Raw genomic sequence first — 27,835 nt, 5'->3', positions numbered from 1 at the left:
AGCAGTTCTGCTGAAAAGGACCTAGGGGTCACAGTGGACGAGAAGCTGGATATGAGTCAACAGTGTGCTCTTGTTGCCAAGAAGGCTAACGGCATTTTGGGCTGTATAAGTAGGGGCATTGCCAGCAGATCGAGGAACGTGATCGTTCCCCTTTATTCGACATTGGTGAGGCCTCATCTGGAATACTGTGTCCAGTTTTGGGCCCCACACTACAAGAAGGATGTGGAAAAATTGGGAAGAGTCCAGCGGAGGGCAACAAAAATGATTAGGGGTCTGGAGCACATGACTTATGAGGAGAGGCTGAGAGAACTGGGATTGTTTAGTCTCCAGAAGAGAAGAATGAGGGGGGATTTGATAGCAGCCTTCAACTACCTGAAGGGGGGTTCCAAAGAGGATGGAGCTCGGCTGTTCTCAGTGGTGGCAGATGACAGAACAAGGAGCAATGGTCTCAAGTTGCGGTGGGGGAGGTCCAGGTTGGATATCAGGAAAAACTATTTCACTAGGAGGGTGGTGAAACACTGGAATGCGTTACCTAGGGAGGTGGTGGAGTCTCCTTCCTTGGAGGTTTTTAAGGCCCGGCTTGACAAAGCCCTGGCTGGGATGATTTAGCTGGGAATTGGTCCTGCTTTGAGCAGGGGGTTGGACTAGATGACCTCTTGAGGTCCCTTCCAACTCTGATATTCTATGATTCTATGATTCTAGGAGTTTCTGAGACATAAAACCCCAAAATAGAGGACTTGAGAGTGAAACACTGCAGTTCTCCATGGCTTGGCTCCTGTTTTGGTTTCAGACGGACGTTGATCCTATATCTCTCTCTTCCTCCGCCAAGGATGCCGGTTGTACAAGGCAAATTGGTACCCCCGGACTGGCCTGAGGTGATGTCTGTAAGGCACAAATGATGATTCCTCTGGGAGACGACTCTACAGTATATGCCCAGCCTGGCACCCCCAGCTGGGCTGTGCCTCTCAGCTAGACACAGAGCAGGCGCCGGGGTGTTGGTGGGAGAGGGGCAGGGAGACGCTTGCTTTCCACAGCTTTCCTCAGGACAGGATGTCAGAAGTGCTCTGGAGGGAGACAGCAAGGCTGGCACAAGGTGACAAGAAGGCAATTCCCACAGCGAATGGGCTGAGGATTTCAAGCTCATATCTCAGATTGATTTCCTTCAGTAGGAACGTACATACCAGGCTGGCTCATCGGCCCCTCTAGCCACTCCTTTCTGCCCCGTTCACACCTCTGGATCCATCAAGCCTGCTGTCTCCCCCCTTTCCCTTCCACCCCAGATCAGACCTCTGGGCTCATCCAGCCCACTAAACCTGGCTAATCTGGTAACCCCCAGGTATCTGCTGCACCAGAAGAGACCCGTGGTCTGGATACTTCAGCCACCTATCGGGCCTGTATTAGAAATGCATCCCTGGAGCACCATTTCACACTGGCTGCCATCGAGGCTCAGGTGGGGCTGCGAGTCAGGACTGAGGGGTACCGGCAGAGCTGTTGGTGTTGGGAGCCCACTGCTCATGGCCTGTGTTATCCCATCCTCAAGCTCCCAACAGCTTTCCCACTGTCCCAGAATCCTTGCAGAGGAGTGAGGAAGTGACTTGTCCTTGCCTTACTACCCCTCCCAGAGCTGAGAGAGAACCTAGGAGTCCTGGTTACCAGCCCCCCTGCTCTAACCACTAGACCCCACTCCCCTCCCAGTGCTGCTAAGTCACCGTGTTGTAGAGCAGAGAATGCAGCCTGGGTCTGCTCAGCACTCCGCTAGCTCCCTCCCTGTTGGACCAGGTTGTACTAATATAGATGGAATAAATGGACCAAAGGTGCTAACAGACCCCAGACACTGTCGAGCATTAGACATGTTAAGCGACGTACAGGTTTGGTATCCAGAGACCTCAGCCTGCTCAGTGCCATGGCAAACACACCATGAAACATGCCTTTAACCTGTTATCAAAGACAAGAAAAGGAGGAACAGCAGCTAAAACATTTGAAATGTAAAGCATTCAATAAGGCTTCATTTGAACAACATCCCTCATTCCCCTGGCCTTGAGCTGGGAGAGTTTTAGAAGGAAAATCCCCCTCATCAGACAGTCTTTTAGGCGGTATCAGAGATGGTAATAACTGTCCTTGCGAGTGAAAGAGAAGTTAGCTGAGATGGGCTGGAGCTTCTGTTGTCGTAGATGCTGCTATTGAAGTTCGATCCCATTTCATCTCGGGTGGGGTTTAGGATTCATCTGGAGTAGGTGGGGGTGACGATGTCCTCTGGGTCCCTCTCTCTGGCCCGATCTGGCCAGGACATCTCTCAGGATCAGGAGGACGAAGAGCTGGAAACACAGGGATGGGGTGTGTGGCAGATCTGATGGTGAATCTGGCTCCAGTAGCCTCTGTTGTTCTTCCTCATTTTCCACCCAAAGTCTTTTTCTTGAAGGACCCCAAAGGGAGTGATAGGCAGAATAGCCCATCCGCTCGCTATTTTGTCCTCCAATTAGGCCTAGTTTCCAACACACAGTTTTGGTTCACTGATTCCCGGCCCCACACTTCTCTTGTTTACCAGGCATGATCTTAACATAGACCTTGAGTGATATCAGGAGGATATTAGTCCTGTTGGACTAATTCAGTCTTTCTGTCTCTCTTTCCCACCTTTTCCCATCAACCTTTGTTATTGTAGGTTGTTGTGACAACTTAGGAACTTTCATATGCTTTTTACAGTTGAGATCACAAAGAGGGTGAATTTGTCGATCCACTTATCACACCACTGCCCTTCCTCTGCTTGTAGGAGATGGACCTCCTGGAGCCCATGAGAGGGGAGAACGGCACCTCGGTGACCAAATTCATCCTCCTAGGTCTCTCCAGCAACCTGCAGGAGCAGCTCATCCTCTTTGGGGTCTTCACAGCCATCTACCTGGTGGCCCCGATGAACAACGTGCTCATCTTACCACTGCTCAGTCTGGACTCCAGGCTCCACTCACTCATGTATTTCCTGCTGGGCAACCTTTCAGTGGTGGACATTGGCTACATCAGCTCCACCATGCTCAAGATGTTGGCCAATTATCTGTTGCAGGACAAGTTCATCTCATGGGCTTTCTGCCTCACTCAGATCTTCTTCATCTCCTTCGGGGGGATTAAGTGCCTGCTGCTGGGGGTCATGGCCTATGACCGCTACGTTGTCATCTGTCATCCTCTGCACTACGGCACGTTCATGCTGGGGGTCTGGTGCCACTGGGCTCTTAGCTATTGTAGGTCACATGTCTGTGCCACAAACACGTATTTCTTTCAACAAAGCCCTGGGGACCCCCATTGGGCATCAGCTGTAGATAGCAGTGGATATGGATGACGAGAGAAGCAAAAGGATCTTTTCAGAACCACCATGTGTTTTTCTGGACAGGAGCTCTATTCTGTGCCTGTCTGGGTTCCCCTCACATTCACCCCTAAAACCTCTCCATAAGTGCAGCACAAAGATGGATGCATCCATTTGCCACATAGGAGGCTCAGTGAAATGGCCTGTTCAGCTTAATGAGCTATTCTGAGCTGAGTGAGAATCCCTCCGGGAGATGGTACAGCCTGAAACAAGTGCTCAGATAAGTGTTAACTGTTTCACTCGTACCAGCCACGCCAGTGCCAGCAGGGTTTCATGGTGTTGTCCCCACATGTGCCTATTCTCAGCTTCACACCTCAAGGGGTCGTGATTCAGCCCCCCCTGAATGGCAAAGACAAAGCCTCCGAGATCACGTGAAGGGAGCAGGGAAGGTTGGTCCCCCATAGATGGGTTGGGAACCCCTAGATATTTGTACAGACATGGGAGGGGAATGTGGGATTGTCAGGTGCCCCGTCCCCATTTTACCCCAGGATGCTGTCACTCACCCTCATGTTCCCCTTCCCAGTGCCCCACCCCCCCATCTCCTCACACCCAACCCGTCTCCTATACACCCTTCTCATTAATCCTCCTCCCCATAATCACCCCTCCTCTCACGGCCCCCAAAACACCTCTCTCCCTTTCCCACCAACTCTTCCACCCCCAATAATCCCACCTCCCAGTAAGCGTGTGCATGGGTTATTTATTTTCATTTCAAAAATAGTTTCAGCACCTTCTCAATATTCGGCTGTGCTCAAGGGACAATTCCCCAAGATTAGAAACCCTTCCACAGAGGCAGATGTCACCTGCTTTTAGTCACAGATTTCTGCCCAGGGTTAGATTTTAACTCACAGGGCCTAGGTTTGTTGGCGAGAACATTCTCCTTTCAGCAGCTATGGGGCTGTGAGTCAGAAACAGTTTGCAACCAGCTCCTCCTTTCGCCAGGCACATGCACAGTGCAATTTGTTTGGCGTGACTCCAACCACTTCAAAGGCTGACACCCCTAACTGAGAACTAAACTCTGTGGCTGATAATGCTGTCACTTTATTTCCCCACGAGATCCAGTGGGTGGATTGCACTCTGCTGAGCTTTGGGGTCCCTGGTGTGAGAATCTGAGCCCCGGTTTGATCTCTAGCTGTGCACAATAAAATCTGCACCAAAATGCACCAACTGTAAGAAAAATTAGAAATACTCCACTGCAGTCAACTGATTTCCCTTTCACTCATCCTGGTGTAAATCAGGAGTAATCCCACTGGAATCAATAGGGCTGATTTCCCAGTCACTCATCTCAGGGTAAGTCCATGGTGTTACGGTGGAGTTTGTCTGGTTTCAGGGAGAAGAGATTCAGGCCCTTTGACTCCAGCCTCTCCCACATCCTCCACCCCCTGAATGCTCTTGCACTAGTCCCCTGGTGTCTCCTTCCCTCTGCCTTACACAGCCCAGACCTCCAAACACCCCCCCTCCCCTCTTACAACCCTTCACCTCACAAATGCTCCCGGGCCCCGTTCTTTGAGATTCCCCCTCCCATGGCCCAGAGTCAATTCCCCACCCAGACTTCCTCACTCAGCTTCCTCAGAGATCCCTGCTGAACCCCTCTGCTCACCAGTCCCCTTCTCTACTCAGCCCTGCTCCTCTGATATGATCCCAGCCCCAGGGAATCACCCCGCCCCGCTTCCTTCAGTCCCACCTCCAAACACCAGACATTCTCTCCTGCTTCTCTCCTTTGGATAGCACTGGCCACTACTTCCTTCCCACCCCACTCTCCTCCTTCCTCTGCCTGGCCCTCTCTAGAGCTGGGGTGGGGGGCTTTCTGTCCCTCATCCCATTTAGTCCATCACCTCTCAGCCAAGCCTGCTCAAGGAGGGGAGTAGGGAGCTCCCATCTGTGGAGTAGATCCCTGTCTGCTAGGAACTGCAGAGAGAACCAGTAACTCAAGACATCCAGCAAAGGGACACGACAATGGCTGTTGGAGAATACAGTTATGGGGGCATGAGAGAGAGGGAGAACCAAACAATCCTGGCAGTGGGTGGATAGATAGATAGATAGATAGATAGATAGATAGATAGATAGATAGATAGATAGATAGATATCACCAATGATTGCTGATATTGGAGGTTGGAATGCATTGCAAGCTGGGAAAAATTCCTGAAAGAACAGCACAGTAAGTTTGCCATTTCAATTAAAAACATTAGAGTATTAATATACAGGGCTAATTTAAGAACATATATTTGAATTATGTTTGGACTTCTTTAAGACCTTTGCTATCAAGTCAATCAAACATCTAGAGCCTATCAGATTTTTTTTTTTTAAATTGGGCTTTCATAGAATTCCCAAAAATATCTGATTGTTCATGTTTTGGCAAGTGAGAAAACAAACATTTTCAGCTAAAAATTGCAGAAAACTGTTTTTTTTCCTGCCTATATCCACACAAAAAACCATGGGTTTTCAGTTTTCCTATGTATATATATGAAGTATCAGTGAAATATATTTGAGGATACCTGAGACTTTCTGTGAAAATTTGATTAATTGAAAACACAATTTTCCTTTGAAAACAATTTAAGCAGAACATTTCTGACCACCCTTAGTTGGAAATTGAGCTTTAAGAAAGACTGGGGAATGCAAATATTGTCCAATAATACGATCATTTCAAACCCATACACTCTATTGCATCACTTCTTATTTCCGTTTCAGAGGGGTAGCTGCCAGATAGTAAAACTGAATAAGTAGGAAATCTCATAGCCCACAGAATTTGTCTTGTAGACAAGTGCCTTTAAATTCAGGGTGAGAGTTGAACCAAGCAGCCAAAACCAATCCTGACATGGAGGGCAGGTGGACTTCAAGGAGATCAAGAACAGGAGACCTTGTGTCCAAATGGCAGCCAGTACCTGGATGAGTGGGATTTTCAATTCTGCACTGCACACTGCAATCAGGTTTGCTATAATCTTATGTGGAGACAATGAGATGGATCAGTTCTTCTGTGAAATCCCCCAGTTCCACAAACTTACTTGCTATGACTCATATCTTAGTGAAACTGGGATTATTGCCTTTAGCGTGTACTTTGCCTTAAGCTGCTTCCTTTTTATAATTGTTTCCAAATTGCTAAGTCCTTCTTTTCACCTATAAAGCAAGCGCACTTGTCCAAGGCAATGTGTCTGACATGAAACCTGGAGGAAAAAGACAGGAGGTTGATCTCATACCAGAGATGCGGTTTTCTAAGAGTCCTGAGGTGTTAAACGCAAGTTCCCAAGAACTCCTTTAATTCCATTAGGCTCTACTCCAGAAGGGAGCCACAATGTTCCTTGTTGGACAATATACCCGCCACCAGTGCCTCTGGGTCAGAATGCAAGAGATTCGGTTGGTTGGAACATATTTCTGGTAGAGGAGGTATCTAGGAAGCCGTGCAGAAGCTGTTCGGAAGGGGTGATCATGGTGGGTTGAGGTAGCTGGCCATTCACTTGGTTTTAAGACGGATAATCCTCTTTTGGTGTGGCTTGTCCCCTGTCTGGTACTGAGAGAAAACCAGACATGGTTTTGTCCAGTATCACGAACTAGGGAGGCATGCAAGGTCACAATGGTGGGTGACGCCACAGCTTTCCCGGAAGTACCAGAATGTCCAGTATTCTGGGAACGCGTCAGTGGCCAACGAAGTTGAGGGAAGAGCGGGGCGAGATTTTTCCAAGCCATTGGCAGATTGTATAATTTAGCTAAAAACGTAGGAGCATTTGTCACGAATAGGCTCAGGAGACCATTTCCAAATGACAAGTTACTTTGATCAACTCTACCAACCTGAGCTGAGAGCAACACACACACTCCTGCCCATGCCATGCACCTTCGGTCTCCAGGGTGCAGAGGGACTAGGAATGGGCATGTCTGAGATGATCCGGGAATAAACCTGCCACTGCTCTCACTAAGGAAACACTCCCCTCTTAGGTGTGACTCCCACTGCTGTTCTCCAGTAGCTTGGTAAGCAACGTCGGCCTCAGATGAGTGCAGGAATAAGGTAACCTGAAGTTCTCAGGCCACTTGCGCATATGCAAGGATCAACATCTAATCTATGCTGGCACCAGGGGGACTCAACCAGAGACATCTATGGCCCAAAGTACGAGATTCAACAGCTTGAGCTGAACAGCCAGGCTGCCTGACAGCCACTGGAATAGCCCCCTATCCTCTAGGTGGGGCACAAAGGGGCCTTATAACACGCATTGCCCATGGGTCGTGTTTATACAGTGACACTGCACAGCTGCAGGGGTCAAAGGCTTCATCTGCGTTTGAGTCACCTCCCTCAGCCAGGAGGACAGGGAGTCACAGACAGTTGTACTAATGCAACACCATGGATTCTACTGGAGTTTATTCTCTGTGTGGCCCCTTCTCCTCTTCCCCTCCATGAACATCCATACAGTCACAGAGTTATAGAGTTAAAGGCCAGAAGGAACGACCATTTCATCCAGTCTGACTTGCTCTATGCCAACACCACCTGGCACCCGCAGACCAAACCCAACAACTGAAATTAGAGTAAAGTGTCACAGCCCTCAGGAGACTAGACAGTTATGTGCCATTGGGAAACAATAGGAGAGACCAAGGGGCACCAGTGCCCAAGACCCCTGCAATGGCAGGGAAATGATTGTGATACACCCAGAAAATCCTGGCAAGTGAACCGCACCACACACAAGTTCCCTGCCAATCTGTCCGGGTGGGAAATTCCTTCCTGACCCCCACATGGCAATCAGTTAGAGCATGTGGGCAAGACCAAGCCAGCCAAGCTCCCGAGTGAGAGAGAATGGCTCAGTGCCACGTCAGAGCCCTGACACATCCCACCCAATGGCCCATCTTCAGCTAGGGCCACCCTAATGTTTCAGAGATTAAAAAAAAAAAACCCTCCCAAAATACACCTGGGTCGTGGGGGGTGGAATCCCTTCCTGACCCCTGCCAGGGGCCAGATGAAACCCTGAAGGTTTTAGGACCATAAGACATATGCAGCAAATGAGCCCCAGGGCTGTTGAGCCCGGCCCCCCACCATCACAAGCAGCCCCATCATACAATCCCACTCAGCTATGTGTCCATCTCGCTCTTCAAACTAATTCAGTCTTTTGCCTCCCACAACTCCTATTGGGAGGCTGCTCCAGAACATCACTCCGCTGACCATTAGAAACCTCCTGTAATTTCTAGCCAGTCTCTCCATCTCTCACAAGCCCAAATGTACACCTGAGCAAGGCTAACACAGTCTGGCTCCTTGTCCCCCGCTAGTGGTTAGGCCACAAATGGTGGTTTGTAAGACAATGGGCCCAGTCCCCAGCTTGTGGCAATGGATATACAGCCCCATTGGAGGCAGTAGTTCAGATGCTGAAAATTGCTTTAGCACCACCAGAGTCAATGGAACTACACTGATGTGTTGCAGATCTACCCGAAATCTCTTCTCACCTACCCCAGTCTTACACCAGTCTGACTGCTTTGGTACCAACAAAGCCGGTCCTGATTTATGCGCACAAGCAAGACAACTCCCATCATTGTTTTCAGTGGCCATGGAATGGGTGCATGTGGCTAAGCAGTGTAACGGATATTGTTTTGGCACAGAATGAAAGTCTGATTCCTCTTGTGCACACAATTTACATCCATTTACCTCCACAACTTTACCAGATTTTCTCCTGGTGTAAGTCACTGCAGCGGCAGTGACATCAACGGAGTTAATCTGGATTTGCATTGGTGCAACTGAGATCAGAATCAGACCTGTTTGTGTTCAAGCTGTGTGGTCATGGAAATAACTGACATTAATGAACAGATACTATGTGAGCAAACTTTAATTAGCTAAAGACATAAAAAATTAATTCTTGGTGAATTACCTACACCCAGTCAGTCTCCTCAGGGCAGCTCTCATCTCCTTGTTCCTCAGGCTGTAGACAATTGGATTCATGGTTGGTGGCAATACGGAATACAGAACTGCCACCACAAGATCTAGAGCAGATGGGGAGCTGGAGGTGGGTTTTAGGTAGGCAAAGGACCCAGTGAAAACAACCAAGGAGACCACAGTGAGGTGAGGAAGGCAGGTGGAGAAGGCTTTATGCCGGCCCTGCTCAGAGGGGATTCTGAGCACTGATTTGAAGATCTGAACATATGACACAATAATAAAAACAAAGCAGCCTAAGAGTAAACATGCACTGAATGCAAGAACCCCAATTCCACTCAGATATGCGTCAGAGCAGGAGAGCTTGAGTAGCTGGGGGATCTCACAGAAGAATTGATCCACCATGTTGCCGCCACAGAAGGTCAATGCAAACGTGTTTCTGGTGTGTAGTATAGAGTGGAGAATACCAGTGATCCAGGCACTAGCTGCCATTTGGACACAAGCTCTGCTGTTCATCATTGTGTCATAGTGCAGTGGTTGGCAGATGGCGACATATCGGTCGTATGCCATGATGGTGAGAAAGGAAAAATCTGCTCCCAACAAGAATAAGAGGAAAAAGACTTGGGCAACACATCCAGCATAGGAAATGGACTTCGTGTTCGTGAGGGAGTTTGCCATGGATTTGGGGACGGTGACAGAGATTGAGCCAACGTCTAGGATGGACAGATTCATTAGGAAGAAGTACATGGGGGTGTGAAGGTGGTGGTCAAAGGCTATGGCCATGAAGATCATAAGATTCCCCACCAGGACAACCAGGTAAATCACAAGAAACACCACAAAGTTCAAAATCTGCAGCTCCCGAACATCAGAGAATCCGAGGAGAAGGAACTCGGTCACGGTGGTTCGGTTGGACATTTTCTTTCTGAGGACATCGTGTGATGGTTGCAGAGAGAGGGACAAGAGCAAGGGACAGGATTAGATCATTAAAATAACTCTCCTTTTGTGAAAACCACCTTAATTTCATTGAGTCAGACCCTTAGCTTGTGAAGATTGGTGTAATATGGGAATGAGGATGGAGAAAACAGCCCCAGTGACTCCAATGGAGTTACTCCTCTTTTACACTGGGGTGAGAGAAAATAGAATCAGCTCAATGGACTCCACAGTGGTTACTCATAATTTACACCAGGGTTATAAAGTGGAGAAATTGGAACAATTGCTTTTGAGAAATTTGTATACCTCTGTTACCCAGAGGTGGGTGAACTCTGGATAACTGTGTATAAAGGTTGCTATCCTCTGTTTTCCGAGCGGAATTGGGGGTCTGTCTGGCCAGATTCTGCTGTCAGGGACATGCTGCGAATGTTGGATAATTTCACTTCATGCCATGGAATTACTCCCCATTTGTACTGTTCTAAATTGGAGCAGCTTTTCGCATGGAGGTGACCAAACCCAGTCATAAATGAACAGTAAACTCTAGTCATGAATACGGCTCCCTTCCTGCTTCTCTAACCACTCAACTAAACACCCTCCCAGAGCTTGGAAGAGAACCCAGGAATCCTGACTCCCAGTTCGCCCCCTGCTCTAACCCACTAAACCCAATACCCTTCCCCGAGCTGGAAATACAGGCCAGGAGTTCTGGCTCTACACACTGTACTCAACTCCCTCCCAGAGCTGAGAACACAAATAAGGTGTCATGACTGCCAGTCCTCTCCTCTAATGACTACATCAGACTGCATCTCAGCTTCTGTGCCAGTGACTCTCCATTGCCATCAGGAACAACTGTTGCGAGTGACAATGGAGAGTCATTGTGCCAGGGTAGGTGCGTGAGAGTGATTCTCCAGGGGCCAATGGCCAGATCTGGGGTTTCGGCCGCCGGCTCCTTCCAGCCGGGGTCTCAGCCCGCTGCCAGCCTGGGGTTCCTTCCACCAGGCCGGCAGCGGGTGCTGAGTTACACCGGCAGCGGGACCCCAGCTGCCAAGGGGCCAGCAGCCGGATCCACAGAGCATTGACTGAGCAGCTCAGCACCCCCGCTGCTATAGGGTTTCTGCTGCTGGCTCCTGCCAGCTGGGGTCTCAGCCTACTGCCAGCCTGGGGTTCCTTCCCCCAGGCCATCAGCGGGCAGCTGGACCCCGGCTGACAAGGGGCTAGCAATGGGAACCCCAGAGTCACAGCGGGCTGAGTGGCTGAGCCCACCCCAGATCTGGGGTTTCGGCCACTAGCTCCTGCCAGCCGGGGTTCCTTCTCCCAGGCCGGCAGCGGGTGCTGAGTTGCACTGGCGGTGGGACCCCTGCTGACAGGAGCTGGCAGCGGGAACCCCAGAGTGGGGGCTGGCTGAGCGGTTCAGCCGGTGCCGTGGGCCACCAAAAATCGGCTTCCATACCACCTTTGGCACAAGTGCCGTAGGTTGCCAATCCCTGCTCTATACACTGGACTCAACTCCCTCCCATTGGGCCAGGGTCGGGGCGTCAGAGTGATTCTCCAGCGTGGTACTTGGGGCACTCACCTGGTGTCTGGAAGAGCCAAGTTCAAGTCCCTGCTCCCATGACTATGTAATTTTTGATACAAAGTGGAGCAGCTTCAACAGGAGAGATTGAGACAGTCTCATTTCAGAACAGCCCATAGCCTAGCAGCTCAGGCACTCTCCTGTATGCTGGAAATTCAAATCCCTTCTCATCATCAGTCAGAGGGAGAGATTGAACCTGAGTCTGTCACAGGCCAGCCAAGTGCCCTAACTTCAACTTATGAGGAGTGGCTGTCCCACAAGTACCCTTTCAGCAATTTAATAGACAGAAGAAACAAAAAACTGAGAACTAGACACAAACTGATAGATAGATAGATAGATAGATAGATAGATAGATAGATAGATAGATCTAACAACAAACTAATAGAGAGATACAAGATTCAGAGAGTCATAGAGAAACACAGAACTAACACAAACTAACGGGTAGATAGAGAAGTAAAAACAAACTAATAGAGAAAAGTAAAAACAGACAGACAACAGTAACAACAAACTAATGTATACAGAAAGAAAAGTAACAACGAGATGATAGTGTTTGTCACAATTTTGGGACAACTTTAATATAAACTCTTCAATCCATTCTAAAAAATATGTGTATCAATTTGATCAATTCCCCCACTCCCAATAAAAGGAAACAAAGGCACGAATATTCCGCCCCCTCTTTCCTAAGATAACTGCTTTGGACTCCCTCAGTTTCCAATGCCCAAATTGAGCTAATAGTGAAAGTATGAAAAAAAAATCTGTCACTTACAATTTCATCCTTAAAGAGCCTCTCTGTCACCCCCAAATATATTTCATTGCAAGAGCAAACTTACGATGCCGGTCTCTGAGATGTCTTTTCTCCTCCAGCTACAGACTGCAATTGGTTACCCCTCTCTCTCTAGCACCATGTACACCCCTCTATCGACCTATTTCTCTATCTTATGCCCCGATCACTGTATTATGAGGCCGTTCCCCCACCACACTGAGGCTGAGCTGCTGGAAATACACTGAGATCTGTGCTGTCTGCAGATGAGCTGCGTGTCAAAAACTTTGGTGTTGAGGGGAGGTGATTTATCCATGTCTGTTTTCTACGGGCTTGAGGGACTCACTCCCTGGAGCCCTGAACAGTCCAGAGCCAACAATATTTTATCTTGCCTTCTACTTCCCTGAAGAGTTTTCAGAAACTAAAATAATCACAATTACAACGAGGCAGCAGGGTCTAAAGCAAAGATTGTGAGGCAAACACTGCAGGCACACAGGACTGTACTCCAGAGATCTGACATCAATTCCTAGCCCTGCCACTGACCTGCTGTGTTAACTTGGGAAAATCATTCCCTAGGGCTGTCTTTCCCCTCCCACCCTTTTCTGGTCTTTTCTACTATAAGATCCTTGGGATGGAGACTGTGCCTTACCTAATAAAATGGACCTCTCGTATCAGATGCAACTATCAGATAATTAATTAATTATTATTTAAAAGCTAAGGTCCAAGGTTTCCTCAGATCTGATCCCCACTATTCCTCTGGCTTTGTTCTGTCTCTTCACCACTCCATTCCTCAGTTTGTCATCCATCCAATTGGGATACTAGTTACAAATAGGAGGATAATTCATAATGAGCGGAGATGCTCAAAAAAATCTTCCTTGCAAAACAACTTTTGAAGAAAAATTGGTTGTCATTGAAAATATTTTAGCATGGAAAAAAATCATTTTGAACTCATTTTTCTATGGGTTTTTGTTTTTTCAGTGGGAGGAAGTTGTTTTCGGTTTTGTATTTCTGAAAACCTGGAGATGAAAAACGTTTTTGTATATTTTTTTTCAGGTTTTGGGGGGGAAAGTTTTCAATATCAGAAATCTTTTTTCCAAAACTAGAAAATATTTACCATAAACTTGCTGTTTTACAAGAGAAGTTTATTGAAAATCAAACGCTTTTCAGTCTTCCGTTTCATTGTTTTGCCCATCCAAAAGCAATATTATGCGATGTTTCTATGAAAACAAAAATAATTGACATTTCTCACAAAAATATAATTTTCATTTTTGACCAGCTTTAATAATGAGTAATTAAACTCAATTAAATGCACATGAGTTCATGTGGGTGCAACATTCATTGCAATTTTATTTGACAACATCTGCTTGTTATAGATCATAGGAACTGTCTAACTGAGTCAGACCTTTGGATCATGCAGTCCAGTATTCTGTCCTTGACAGTGGCCAGTACTACCTGAGTCAGAGGAAAGTCTAAGAGGCCCTATAGAGGACAATTCTAGAATAACCTGTCCATGGCGGACTCTCATCAGCAGCAGCTAGTGAATAGTCTATGGCGTGAGGAAGGTGAGTTTCTACCCCTCATAGAGTTTTATCTGCTACAGAGTAACTGCATGCTCTCATTATCCAGATAGGCTGCAGTGCTCAAAGGAACCAACTGGATTTGTGTGTCTAAATCCCATTCACTTTCTACAGGAGAGGTGTGCCCAGCAACATTAATCCTCTTTGAATATCTCAATTAGTTTATTATTAATTACTTATTTTGTAGATTCCATCACTGACAACTTTCAAATCAAGATAGGATGTTTTACTAAAGGATCTGCTCTAGGTATTATTTTGGGGATGTTCTCTGGGCTGAGTTATACAGGAGGTCAGAATAGACAGTCACTATGGTCCCTTCTGGCCTTGGAATCTGTTAATCTAATATGAACTCCACCAAAAATGAGGACAAATTTTCTCCAAAAAACTCACAAAATGGTAGTTTTGAAAAAGAAATTCTAAATTTCTATGAATTTCTTAAAGGGTGAAAGATGATTCTGATCATCTCCCCTGTGTTTTGACCAGATCTATTCAAATTAATTCTGGGAGATTTTAGCTGAATTAGGCAACACCTCAGAGTAATATAGCTCTACCGCTCTCTTGGCGATGTAGGCTATTTGTGTTCATGGAGGGGCCAACATGACCAATGATGGGACTTTCAAGGTCGCCTATAGATATTTGGCCACCAAAATTCCAGTTAGTTTTAATGGGAATTGGGCATCCCAGTCCCCTAGGTGAAAATCCATCCATAATTTTATGATCAAATTCTGCATCTCTTTTCTGGTTTCATTTTTAAGGCCATTATTCAATAACTACTTGGATAAGAGTGGAGAGAATATGCTTATAAAACTTGCAGATGACACCAAGCTCGGAAGGGTTGCAAAGACTTTGGAGGACAGGATCAGAATTCAAAATGACCTTGACAAATTGGAGAATTGGTCTAAAATTAAGAAGAGGAAATTCAATAAAGATAAGTGCAAAGTTCTTCTCTTACCAAGGAAAAATGAAATGTACAAAATTGGGAATCACTGGCTAGGTGGTGGCACTGCTGAAAAGGATCTTGGGGCTAGAGTGGATCACAAATTGAAAATGAGTCAACAATGTGATGTAGTTGCAAAAAAGGTTAATATCATTTGGGGTGTATTAAAAAGAGTGTTGTATGTAAGACATGGGAGGTAATTGTCTTGCACTACTTGGCACTGGTGAGGCCTCACGTGCAGTAGTGTGTCCGGTTCTGGGTGTCACACTTTAAGAAAGATGTGGACAGATTGGAGAGAATTCATAGGAGACCAACAAAAATAATCAAAGTTTTAGATAATCTGACCTATGAAGAACAGTTAAAAAAACAGGAATGCAGAGGAATGGGGTTTGATCTGGAAAAGAGGACCAGCAACTTCAGTCTATAGCACAATACAAGAAAGAGGAGATTTGATGCATTGGACATGTCTAGTCATTAGAGAGTATTGGGAGCAATCTGTAACAAAATTACCCAATTGTTGGCTATTTATTATCTAATAACCTTCTGGTGATCCTCCTGGGCCTTCCTGGTGGAAATGGTCACACAAAAGGAAATGAAAAATTAACTTCTGATCTGCTAGTAACTGCTCAGCTATTAATAATCTCTCAATGGGAAAAGAAAAATAGTCCAACCATAAAGGAATGCTTCAAAACAATATGGGAGGTTGGTTATGGAAAAATTAATACTACAATTATGTGTTCAGCAAAATAGATAGAGGATAGATAGATACTTAGATATTTGGTTACCTCTTATTCAGTGCTCAAAGTATATTCACCTGCAAAAAAAAAAAATCCCAGCACACCTGTCCAATTGCTTTGCATATTAACATTTGATAAACATAACTGGTCTGTTAATATGTGAAGACATACATTTCACTCACTTTAATAAAATCACCAGAAATGGCATAGGAGTTGTAATGATCCTTACTCTGTACTATTCTGACACCCTGTTAAACAGAAAGATCTGGTGACTATATTCCTGTCTGATGTCTCCTTAAACCAAAGTTCACTGTTGTAATGATTGTCTTGTTTCTGATATTTATATGGCAAGGATTTGTAAACTTGCTAAAACATCCTAAATAAACAGTTAAAAAAACTGGGCATGTTGATCAAGCTGCCAGAGAAAAGTTCAGATCCTCGTTTACACTGATATAAGTTTGCAGTAAATCCACTGACACTAAAGTGGATTCAGTTGAAATAATCAGGATTTATATCAGTGTGAGAGAAAAATTAAACCCATTCTTAAGATGGACCACAAAATTTGTACTGGTCAGAGGTTTAAAAAGTGACATTGTCAGTTGAAGTGTAAAAGAATTGACCTTTTTGGAATGAAACATTTTGATTTTCCAGTACAAAACAACTTTTCTTTTAAAAATTTTCCTTAATTTTACTTTAAACATGGTCTACATTGAAACAAAATATTTAGATTTTGTCATAAGGAAACTGATACAAAATTGTTTTTGACTTTTTGATTCACCTGAAATTTGGAAAAAAATACCATTTTCAGTTTGATCTACAATTATTTTTTCCAGTTTTTTCAAAATTGCCAGTGAAATGTAAAATCTATTATTCGCCCAGCTCTATTTGAATTTTGCCTCCCACATATCAGGAGAATTTGATTTGCTAGAGCAATAACGAAGGAGGAAGATAACTTTTATTGTGTTCAATTGTTGCTATTTAAACACACAGGCAAACACTCACACAAACATCCATGCAGTATCTTCCATACACTGATGCACACACACACCATGATGCTCACTCACTCTTCACACAAGCAGGCACACGTACACATCCAACATGCAAACACTCACTCTAACACACCAGCATAAATGCACCAAACACACTCCTTCCCCCAGCACAAAAACAATCATTGACACACACTCTCTGGCTCTCACACACAAACACAACACCTTTATGTCCCAGTTTAGATGGTATACTGTGTATAGAGATGTTACAAAACAAGGAACCAGATATGAGTTTGGCAATGAGAAAAAAACACTTTGTGGGCCAAGGCATTAGTTCCCACACTTCGGAATATGGGCTGAGAATTGGCAACGCACAGAGTGGAGGGGGTGTCTACAAACCCCTCCCACAACCAGCTCCTGATCACTGAAATGGAAACATGGGAACCCATCGGAAATCTGCTGGCTTCTTGGTGCTGAGGCACTTGTATGACCTATCTCTTTATTCCCGTACACAATCTGTTCCCCCTCTGTCTTGAACCTTCTGTCTGAACTTTATCCATCACTGTGACATTTGAGGAATGTGTAGGGCTGCTGTCATTTCTCCTACATGAGAGTATTTATTTATATTGCCCTTGGAACACACCCAATATTATTATTACCTATCTTTGGTGAAAAAGTGGCAGCTCTTCGAAATCTGCACAGGGTCTGCTTCTCCTAGAGTGAGGCCAAAGCAGTGTGGTGGCTTATTTTTCTTACCACCTTTGAGATGCTTTGGGTCAGATGCATGTTGTGAATGAGAGGAATATTCACACCATGTATTGTCTCCAGGTGCTTATTTCTGGGTAGCATTTTTGCCTTTCTCCAAGGTATGTGAAAGAAGGCAATTGGGTTTGGAATAGATGCAGCTGATGTATTGATCAATCTGAGTTCAATGGACTTACTCCACAGTTATTCAGTGATATAAATTAGACTAGAACTTGGCACAGAGAGAGAGAGTGAAATTCAACTTCCTTAGCTGGCAGAAGAAGTTTTAAATATCAATTTTCAGAACTTCAAAGAAATAAGTAAAACTTACATTGCAATAAGCCCTAAACCAGGGACTTTCAAAAATGGGCTGAAGGGAATAAGGCTTTGGGGTTCGAACTCAGATACACAACTTTCGCTATGCTATTCATGTAGCTGAAGTCGAAGTATCTTAGTTCGACTTACCTAGCCTTCCTCACGGCAGTTAGTCAAACAGGGCGGCTCCCCGGTCGACTCCACTTACTTCTCTTGCGGAGCTGGAGTTCTGGAGTCGACGGGGAGCATGTTCGGCGATCGATTTATCACGATTTAAACAAGACGCAATAAATCGATCCCCAATACAGCAAACACTACCCGCCAATCTGGAGGGTAGTATAGACATACCCTGTGGCCTGGTCTACACTACAAGTTTAGGTCGACTTTAGCAGCGTTAAATCGAATTAAGCCTGGACACATTCACACGACGAAGCCCTTTCTTTTGACTTAAAGGGCCCTTTAAACCGATTTCTTTACTCCACCTCCGATGAGGGGATTAGCGATTAAATGGTCCTTAGTGGGTCGGAATTGGGGTAGTGTGGATGGAATTCAACGTTATTGGCCTCCGGGAGTTATCCCACAGTGTTTCACTGTGACCGCTCTGGAGAGCACTCTCAACTCAGATACACTGACCAGGTAGACAGGAAAAGCCCCGCAAACGTTTGAATTTCATTTCCTGTTTGCTCAGCATGGAGAGCACAGGTGATCACGCAGAGCTCATCTGCTCAGGTAACCGTGATGGAGTCCCAGGATCGCAAAAGAGCTCTAGCATGGACCGAACGGGAGGTACAGGATCTTCTCGCCATATGGGGAGATGAATCAGTGCTAGCTGAACTCCATAGCTGTAAATGAAATGGCAAAATATTAGAAAAGGTCTCCAAGGCCATGAAGGACAGAGGCCATAACAGGGATGCACAGCAGTGCCGCGTGAAAATTTAGGAGCTAAGGCAAGCCTACCACAAAGCCAGAGAGGCAAACGGAAGGTCCGGGGCAGAGCCGCAAACATGCCGCTTCTACGCTGAGCTGTATGCCATGCTAGGGGGTGCAGCCACCACTACCCCAACCGTGTGCTATGACTCAATCACTGGAGAAACACACAGAGAAGCGGGTTTGGGGTACGAGGAAGATGAGGATGAAGATAATGTAGATAGCTCACAGCAGCAAGGAAGCAGAGAAACCGGTTTCCCCAACAGCCAGGATATGTTTATCACCCTGGACCTGGAACCAGTAACCCCCGAACTCATCCATGGCCTGCTCTGAGACCCAGAGGGCACACAGGGTACCTCTGGTGAGTGTACTTTTATAAATATTACACATGGTTTCAAAGCAAGCGTGTTTAATGATTAATGATTTATTTGCCCTGGCAATTGCGGCCAGTACTGCTACTGGAAAAGTCTGTTAACGTGTATGGGGACGGAGCGGAAATCCTCCAGGGACATTTCCAGAAAGTTCTCCTTCATGTACTACCAAAGTCTTTGCAAAAGGTTTCTTGGGAGGGCTGCCTTATCTCATCCACCATGGTAGGACACTTTACCACGCCAGGCCAGAAGCACGCAGTCTTGCATAACAAAGCATGGCACTGTATGGTCCTGGTGTTTGCTGGCATGTAGTCAACATCCATTCCTTATCGCTCTTTGTTATCCTCAGGAGAGTGATATCATTCACGGTCACCTTGTTGAAATGGGGTGATTTTATTAAGGGGACATTCAGAGTTGTCCCTTCCTGCTCTGCTGAACAGAAATGTTCCCCGCTGTTAGCCACGCGGTGGGGGGGAAGGCTGAAATGATCATCCCCAATAATTGGGTGTGGGGGGGAGGGGGGTTAGTTGGGTTTGTGCTGCATGTTAACCCAGAAACCGCAGCCCCTCCTCTTTCATTGCTAACCCATTTTAAATAGCCAACCCAATGGGTGGTGTTGTGTCAAAGACCCCCACACAATGATTTTAGTTCAAAGACTCAGGCCTGAGGCCAGTTTATTGACATACATACCAGTGCACTGGGGTGCAGTCCAAAGACTGACACCCTGAGGGCTGCTCGCAGGTGGGCTTTTATTTCGTCAAACCGCAAACGAAGTACAATGTGTCGTGAGTTAAGAAACTGAGGTTGGGGTCAGTCCCCCAGCAAACCACAAGTTAGGAAACTAGGGTTGGGGTCAGTCCCTCCCCAAACCACGAATTAAGAAATTAGGGTTGGGGTCAGTTTCCCGCCCCCGTCCCCCCTAGGTAACTTCCTCATTTTTCCGAGAATTGGATGTTTATTTGGGTAGAGGGGCGCTTGGTGGTTTTCCCCAGGGGTGGTACTTGGCACCAGTTTGGGTACATTTCTCAAGACACATGTTATTTTCCGGGGTCTTTTGGTTAAAGATTGGGGGGGGGGTTTCATGGGATGCCTAAAGAGGATCTATGATTGGCTATTTTTGCAGATAGCTGGAATCACGGAGTGGGTCACAGATCACCCAAAGGAGAAGCTGCATGAGTCAAGAAATTGCATTTAGCTAAAGTTACCTATTGCTTCACACAAGTGGTTATTATATTTCATTAATCATGAACATATTTCATTAGTGCTACTGCTGGGGCTTTTTATTTTTATTCTTTCCCTCCTTGCACCCCCTCCTCTGGTCATGACCCTTGACCGAGTTTGGCAGGGAATTGTGCAGTCCAGTCTAGTTCAGGCCCTGGCCTGGGCCCTGGCCTGTAAGGGTAGTTAGCATAACAGATCTCTATTGGAGAGTTTATTTTGGGGCCTTTAGATTCACAGCTCTGGCTATTAAAAAGAAGGCCCCCCTGCTCTATTTCCCCACAATGGTTGGTATGGGAAATGAGGGCGCTACTGATTGAAACCATTCCCACATGTTAAGAAGGTTAAAAAAGCCAAAAGACTGTGGCTTACCATGGCTTCCTGCAAGCCGAAATCTGTTGCCTGGCACTGCGTGAGTGATCTCTCACACCAAACCAGCAGGCCCTTAATATAAGAGGAAAAATGAAACCTTGTAACGAAAGCACATGTGCTGTGTAATGTCAACAGCAAAATTTTACGTGAAAGAGTGTACCCATTGTTCTCTAAAATGTGTCTTTTTAACGACCTCTCCCTTCTCCTCCACCAGCTGCAAATGTTTCTCCTTCACAGAGGATAGTGAAGATTAGAAGGAGAAAAAGGCGGAGTTGGAATGACATGTTCACGGAGCTCCAGATGTCCTCCCACGCTGAGAGAGCACAGCAGAATGTGTGGAGGCAGTCAATGTCAGATTACAGAAAAGCACAGTATGAACGAGAGGAGAGGTGGCGGGCTGAATCGCGGGATGAACAGAGCAAGTGGCGGGCTGAAGATGATAGGTGGTGTCAGCTTGCAGACAGAAGGCAGAAGACAGAGTCGATTCTCCGGCTGCTGGAGCATCAAACTGATATGCTCCAGAGTATGGTTGAGCTGCAGGAAAGGCAGCAGGAGCAGAGACCGCCGCTACAGCCCCTGTGTAACCAACAGCCCTCCTCCCCAAGTTCCATAGCCTCCTCACCCAGACGCCCAAGAACACGGCGGGGGGCCTCCGGCCACCCAGTCACTCCACCCCAGATGATTGCCTGAGCAAAAGAAGGCTGGCCTTCAATAAGAGTTAAAGTTTTAAACTGCAGTGTGTCCTTTTCCTTCCCTCCTCCCCCACCCATCCTGGTCTACCTTGGCAATTATCCCCCTGGTTGTGTGATGAATTAATAAAGAATGCATGAATGTGAAGTAACAATGACTTTATTGCATCTGCACAAGGTGCTCGAAGGGGGGAGGGGAGGGTGGGGTGGTTTGTTTACAGGGAAGTAGAGTGAACCGGGTGGGGGGGTGGGGCGGAGGGTTCATCAAGGAGAAACAAACAGAAGTTTCACACCGTTGCCTGACCAGTCACAAAACTCGTTTTCAAAGCTTCTCTGATGCGCACCACGCCCTACTGTGCTCTTCTAAACGCCCTGGTGTCTGGCTGCGCGTAATCAGCGGCCAGGCGATGTGCCTCAACCTCCCACCCCACCATAAATGTCTCCCCCTTACTCTCACAGATATTGTGGAGAGCACAGCAAGCAGCAATAACAATGGGGATATTCTTTTCGCTGAGGTCTGAGAGAGTCAGTAAGCTGCGCCAGCGTGCTTTTAAAAGTCCAAATGCACATTCCACCACCATTCGGCACTTGCTCAGCCTGTAGTTGATCACGTCCTGACTATTGTCCAGGCTGCCTGTGTACGGCTCATGAGCCATGGCATTAAGGGTAGGCTGGGTCCCCAAGGATAACTATAGGCATTTCAACATCCCCAACGGTTATTTTCTGGTCCGGGAAGAAAGTCACTTCCTCCATCTTTCGAAACAGACCAGAGTGCCTGAAGACGCGAGCATCATGCACCTTTCCCGGCCATCCCACGTTGATGTTGGTGAAACGTCCCTTGTGATCCACCAGGTGTTGCAGCAGCATTGAAAAGTACCCCTTGCGGTTTATGTACTCGGTGGGTTGGTGCTCCGGTGACAAGATAGGGATATGGGTTCCTTCTATCGCTCCACCACAGTTTGGGAATCCTATTTGCAGCAAAGACATCCACTATGGCCTGCACGTTTCCCAGAGTTACTACCCTTTATATCACCAGGTCTTTCATTGCCCTGGCAACTTGGATCACAGCAGCCCCCACAGTAGATTTGCCCACTCCAAATTGATTCCCAACTCACCGGTAGCTGTCTGGCGTTGCAAGCTTCCACAGGGCTATCTCCACTTGCTTCTCAACTGTGAGGCCTGCTCTCATCCTGGTATTCTTGCGCTTCAGGGCAGGGGAAAGAAAGTCACAAAGTTCCATGAAAGTTCTCTTACGCATGCAAAAGTTTTGCAGCCACTGGGAATCGTCCCACACCTGCAGCACAATGCAGTCCCACAAGTCTGTGCTAGTGTCCCGGGCCCAGAATCGGCGTTCCATGGCATGAACCTGCCCCAGTAACACCATGATTTGCACATTGCTGAGGCCGGTCCTTTGGGAGAGGTCTATGTCCATATCAATTTCCTCATCACTCTCGTTGCCATGCTGCAATCGCCTCATCGGCTGGTCCTGGTTTTGCTTTGGCATGTCCTGGCTGAGCATATACTCCAGTACAATGCGCGTGGTGTTCATAGAGCTCATAATTGCCGCGGTGATCTGAGCGGGCTCCATGATCGCAGTACTATGCCGTCTGGTTTGAAAAAAGGCGCGAAACTAGTATCTGACGGAGGGAGGGAGGGGCGAGTGACGACATGGCATACAGGTAAAGGGAATTAAAATCCAAAAAGGTGGCTGTGCATCAGGTAGAAACACAAACAACTGTCACACAGAATGGCCCCCCACAAAGATTGAACTCAAAACCCTGGGTTTAGCAGGCCGTTGATTTCACGGAGGGAGGGGGAAGCAAATGAATACAGAACAAATCTATTTTTTACATCTTAAGTTAGCAGACGACGGTGCAGCATGACTGATAGCCCTCGGCATCTTCTGGGTGCTTGGCAGAAAATACTGGGCGCTTGACAGAAAATAGCATACTACGACTAATAGCCATCATCATCGAGACTGTTCGATAGGACTGAGCATGTCTGTCCAGGTGCCCATGATTGACAGCCACTGCAGAACGACGATGACCAAAGGGCAATTAGCTGCTGCTGTGTAGCAATGCAGTACCACGTCTGCCGGCACCCAGAGGAAATATGGTGACTGTGAGCTGAGCTGAGCTGAGCGGGCTCCATGCTTGGCGTGGTATGTTGTCTGCACAGGTAACCCAGGTAAAAAGGAGTGAATCGTCTGCCGTTGCTCTGATGGAGGGGAAGGGGCCTGACGACATGTACCCAGGACACCCCGCGACAATGTTTTGCATCATTCAGGCATTGGGATCTCAACCCAGAATTCCAATGGGCGGTGGAGACTGCGGGAACTGTGGGATAGCTACCCAGAGTGCAACGCTCAGGAAGTCGATGCTAGCCTCGGTACTGTGGACGTGGTCCGCCGACTTCATTCACTTAGAGTATTTTCTGTGGGGAAACACACAATTGGCTGTATACAACCTATTTCTATAAAACCGGCTTCTATAAATTCGACCTAATTTCGTAGTGTAGACATACCCTGAAACACTCTATAAAGTTTTTAATGACTCCTCTTGCGAAAGAATCCCCAAATCTCCAAAGCAGCAACTATATTGATCGGGGTGGGCAAAGTAGGCCCCCCACCCCTCCGTTTTTATCCAATCGGCCTAAGGGGGACGGGGGTCTGGCCTCGTTCCGCCGGGGAATGTGTGCCGGGTGTCTGGCCGAGCTCTGCCCGGTGCTCCGGCCGTGGGTCTGGTGCCGACGGTCTGGCCGCTCTCTTCCAGGCGCTCTGTGGGGAGAGCGGGGTCGGAGGTCTGGCTGCGCTCTGGCGGGCGCTGGAAAGGGGGAGCGGGTTCCAGGGGGTTTCGCTGCCCTCCGCCCGGGGCTCTGGCCATGGGAGCGGGTCCGGGGGTCTGGCCGTGCTCTGGCCGGTGCTCCATGGCTCCATGGCTCATTGCATTAGGGCCAACATTTCCAGAAGAAACCAGAGATTTGGGGTATCTCCATTTTTCGGCACCCAACTTGAGACAAGCTTGATGTTAGCAGTTCATAATGTGGGCTCAGATCCCTTCCTCTCTTATGGGGAAAAAAAAAAAAAAAGAAAAAACCTTGGGAAATGACACAGGCACAAGAGTTTTCTCCAGCACTTTTTGCCAGGAAGACAGGCTTCCCCAATCTCCATCCCTGTCCCCATGGGAGGATAGGGGGTTTGGCCTCTGAAATCAGGAGCTTTGCTGAAAGCGCATCCATGAATAGATTCAGGCTGCCTCAAGTTGAGCACCCAAAACTAACAATGTCTTTGGAAACGTCATGCTCAAATTCCTGGGAAGACCCTTATATACAGACACCAAGACTCAGGATCAATGGCAAAATTTGGGACACGAAACATTTTAACTGCTCTATTAAACACACTTGTCCATTGTTGGTTTATAAATTCATTCAACCACTAAGGCTGGCAATTTTCAAAGGAGTTGAAGGAGTTTGCGTAAAAACAGGGCACGGCTGAGGCCCAAAGGGTGTCCACAGGGGTTTGCAGAAATAAATATGTATTTGTAGCACAGACATGTGACCTACAATAGCTAAGAGCCCAGTGGTACCAGAATCTCAGCTGGCCTGTAATAGCTACCTGAGGGTCTGATGCAATTCACGAAGGAAGGGATTACCATTAAAAGGGCTGGGAATGAATGGCTTGACCCCTTTAACCATCGGGGGCTACTTGACATAGGAAAAGGCCCACCCCTTCCTTTGTCTAACTTTAATCAATGCCTCGGACTTTATTTTCTAATCAGACGTGATGGGACTGCCCCTAAGACCTGTATTTCCCAGCACTTTTGCATTCTAATGGCCTTCGATAGGACACATTAAAATAATAAGTAACTTTGTTTTTTCCACTGGCCTACAATTCCTTGAGAGGTCAGTATAACAGGATACACCCGTGGGAAGTTAGATGCTCTTGTCAGGCAGAAGATGGAAGGTGAAGGTTTAGTCTGGGAGTTTCAGAGTCCTAAGGGTCTTAGGCACACTACACTTGACTTGCAGTGGGAATCAGAAGACTTTGGATCTAAATGGATTAAGTTAATTCAGATAAAGCACTCTTATTCTAGAATAAGAGCATCCATAATAACTCCCCATCTAAGGCTAGGTCGACACTACCCACCTGAATCGGCGGGTATAAATCGATCTCTCATGGATCGAATTATCGCATCTCATCGGGACGCAACAATCAGTCCCCGAATCGACGCTCTTACTCCATCAGCGGAGGTGGGTGTAAGCGCCGTCGACGGGAGTCGCGGAGCTCGATTTTGCCGCTGTCCTCACAGCAGGGTAAGTTGGATCCGATATGTCGAATTCAGATACGCTATTTGCGTAGCTGAATTTGCGTATCTTAAATCGACCCCCCCCCATAGTGAAGACCTGCCCTAAGGGTATATCTATACTACCCTCCAGATTGGCAGGTAATGTTTGCTGTATCGGGGATTGATTTATCGTGTCTTGTCTAGATGTGATAAATCGATGCCTGAACATGCTCCCCGTCGACTCCGGAACTCCAGCTCCGCAAGAGGAGTAAGCAGAGTCGACGGGGGAGCCGCCGTGGTTGACTCGCCACCTTGAGGACGTCCAGGAAAGTTGAACTAAGATATTTCGACTTCAGCTACATGAATAGCATAGCAAAAGTTGTGTATCTGAATTCGAACCCCCACACCAGTGCAGTCTAAGCAAGGCCTTATTGCCTGCAGCCCATTTTTGAAAGTCCCTGGTTTAGGACTTATTGCAATGTAAATTTTACTTATTTCTTTGAAGTTCTGAAAATTGATACTTAAAACTTCTTCTGCCAGCTAAGGAAGTTGAATTTCATGCTGTCTCTCTGTGCCAAGTTCTTGTCTAATTGATATCACTGAATAACTGTGGAGTAAGTCCATTGAAGTCAATGGAGGTTGTCTAGTTTTAACCGAATGCAAGTGAGTGGCATCTCTGACTTGAACTCTATGTAATTAGTTCTTTATCTCTTTTCTTGTTTGTGTGTATTATACCTTATTATTTTTAATATTTGGTACTAAATTCATCCCTAGTGTCTCTTTTTTAGCTACACTGGATATACATCAGGATGAATTTGTTCCATTTAGGCTCTGAAACAGCAAAATATTTAATTTAAATGGTATTATTATTAATATTGGTAACACCAGTTATGGATCAGGAATCTATTGCACCAAGTTCTGTACAAACACAAAACAAAAAGATGGTCCCTGCTTCAAACAGCTTAGAGTCTAATTAAAAGGTTTGCGACAGCTGATGGAGACAGACAGACATGGTAGGAAAAGGAAGCAATGAGACAATGCTGGTCAGCATGATGGGCAGTTTTTCCAGCACACCTGCTCCCTGACTGCGGTTGAGTATTTTGTAGCTATCATGGCAAAGGGGAGTTTTAAAGAGGGATTTGAAAGAGGTAACTCTGTGGATGTTTACACATGGCTCTTCCCATGTAATGGGGCAAATTGGAATTAAGCAAGAAGGTGCTTTACTCAAAAGCTTAAAGGTGGGTTTGTGTTTAAGCACTTTTCTGAACTAGGGCTGACATTTATTCCTTAAAAAAAGCAATTTTAGATACTACTTTTCAAAATAAAATGCAAATAGGACTCCTGACCATAGACAATACTATCTTATACATTGGCTTGGCAGTATTTAATTTTTATATATATAATTTTGACTGATAATATTGATGTTTATAAATAAGCATTTTTTATTTTTATCAGTTTAAATGTTCACATATGCAGAAAATTATGGAAGGGTCAGACAACAGTTATTTAATGACAGTACATGTTGAGATTCAAAAAGTTTAACTTGAGAACTGTGAAAGCACAATGTTTCAACAGGACGTGAAGATATACAAAGTCAATATCCTTAAATCAAACACTCATATGTTCTCAAGCAGCTGGAAATATTGATTGTTAATGGAAATATTTTTTCATTGGTTTGTGTGTGCATGGTGAAATCAACATTTGCCAATATTTACAGATAAAATCTAATCCTTCCAAGACTACTTATAGAGGTAGCAATCAAAAGAGCATTGCATAGGCAAGACAAGACCATAACAATGAACTATTAATTTAGTTTTCCTAAAAGATTGAAGCAGCAGTCTACATTGTGTATAATCCTCATTCAAATGTTGCATGTGAATAAGAAAAAATAACCAGAGTGTTTTTTTTTTAAATCTTGAAGTCCTTGAGCTATACTGTCCTCTCTATTATACCAATTTTATGCCACCATAACTCCATTGATTTCAGTGGGCTTACACCACTGCAAACATGGTACAATGGGATGGACAGTTTTTACTCTGTCTTTAGTCAGGTATAACTCACAGTGGAGGAAATTCTGATCTCGGGGATTAAGCCAAAATAACTCCAATGACTTCAGCTTTACTCTGGTGCTATTGAGATCCCAGTCTGGTTCAGAGTCTTGCTTCATTAAACACTTATAAGTATCTCAAAATTTGGCTTCTAAATATGCTTGTTCAGCAATTTATAATGATTGATCA

At 46.1% G+C, this 27,835-nt stretch overlaps 2 protein-coding genes across 2 annotated transcripts in view; one reads left to right on the top strand and one right to left on the bottom strand.

Moving 5' to 3' along the window:
• Positions 1–2,770: 2,770 nt before the first annotated feature.
• Positions 2,771–27,835, top strand: part of LOC135974535 (olfactory receptor 14A16-like) — a 36,982-nt gene continuing 11,917 nt past the window's right edge. The window contains exons 1-2 of the mRNA XM_065562956.1: positions 2,771–3,192; positions 25,865–25,875. Coding sequence (XP_065419028.1) covers positions 2,771–3,192; positions 25,865–25,875 — 433 coding nt within the window. The remainder of the gene's footprint in view (positions 3,193–25,864; positions 25,876–27,835) is intronic.
• LOC101948764 (olfactory receptor 14A16-like) lies at positions 9,177–10,097 on the bottom strand. Its single transcript, XM_024114280.2, has one exon. It carries the CDS (start codon positions 10,095–10,097, stop codon positions 9,177–9,179), a length of 921 nt encoding a protein of 306 aa, XP_023970048.2.

This window comes from Chrysemys picta, chromosome 12 (assembly GCF_011386835.1).
Source record: "Chrysemys picta bellii isolate R12L10 chromosome 12, ASM1138683v2, whole genome shotgun sequence".
In the NCBI taxonomy this organism is placed as follows: Eukaryota; Metazoa; Chordata; order Testudines; family Emydidae; genus Chrysemys; species Chrysemys picta.
The sequence above is the reverse complement of the archived record's forward strand: the minus strand, read 5'-3'. Positions and strand labels throughout refer to the sequence as shown.

Coding starts and splice junctions, on each gene's coding strand:
- LOC101948764 (XM_024114280.2), bottom strand. CDS start 10,097: ATGTCCAACCGAACCACCGTGACCGAGTTCCTTCTCCTCGGATTCTCT.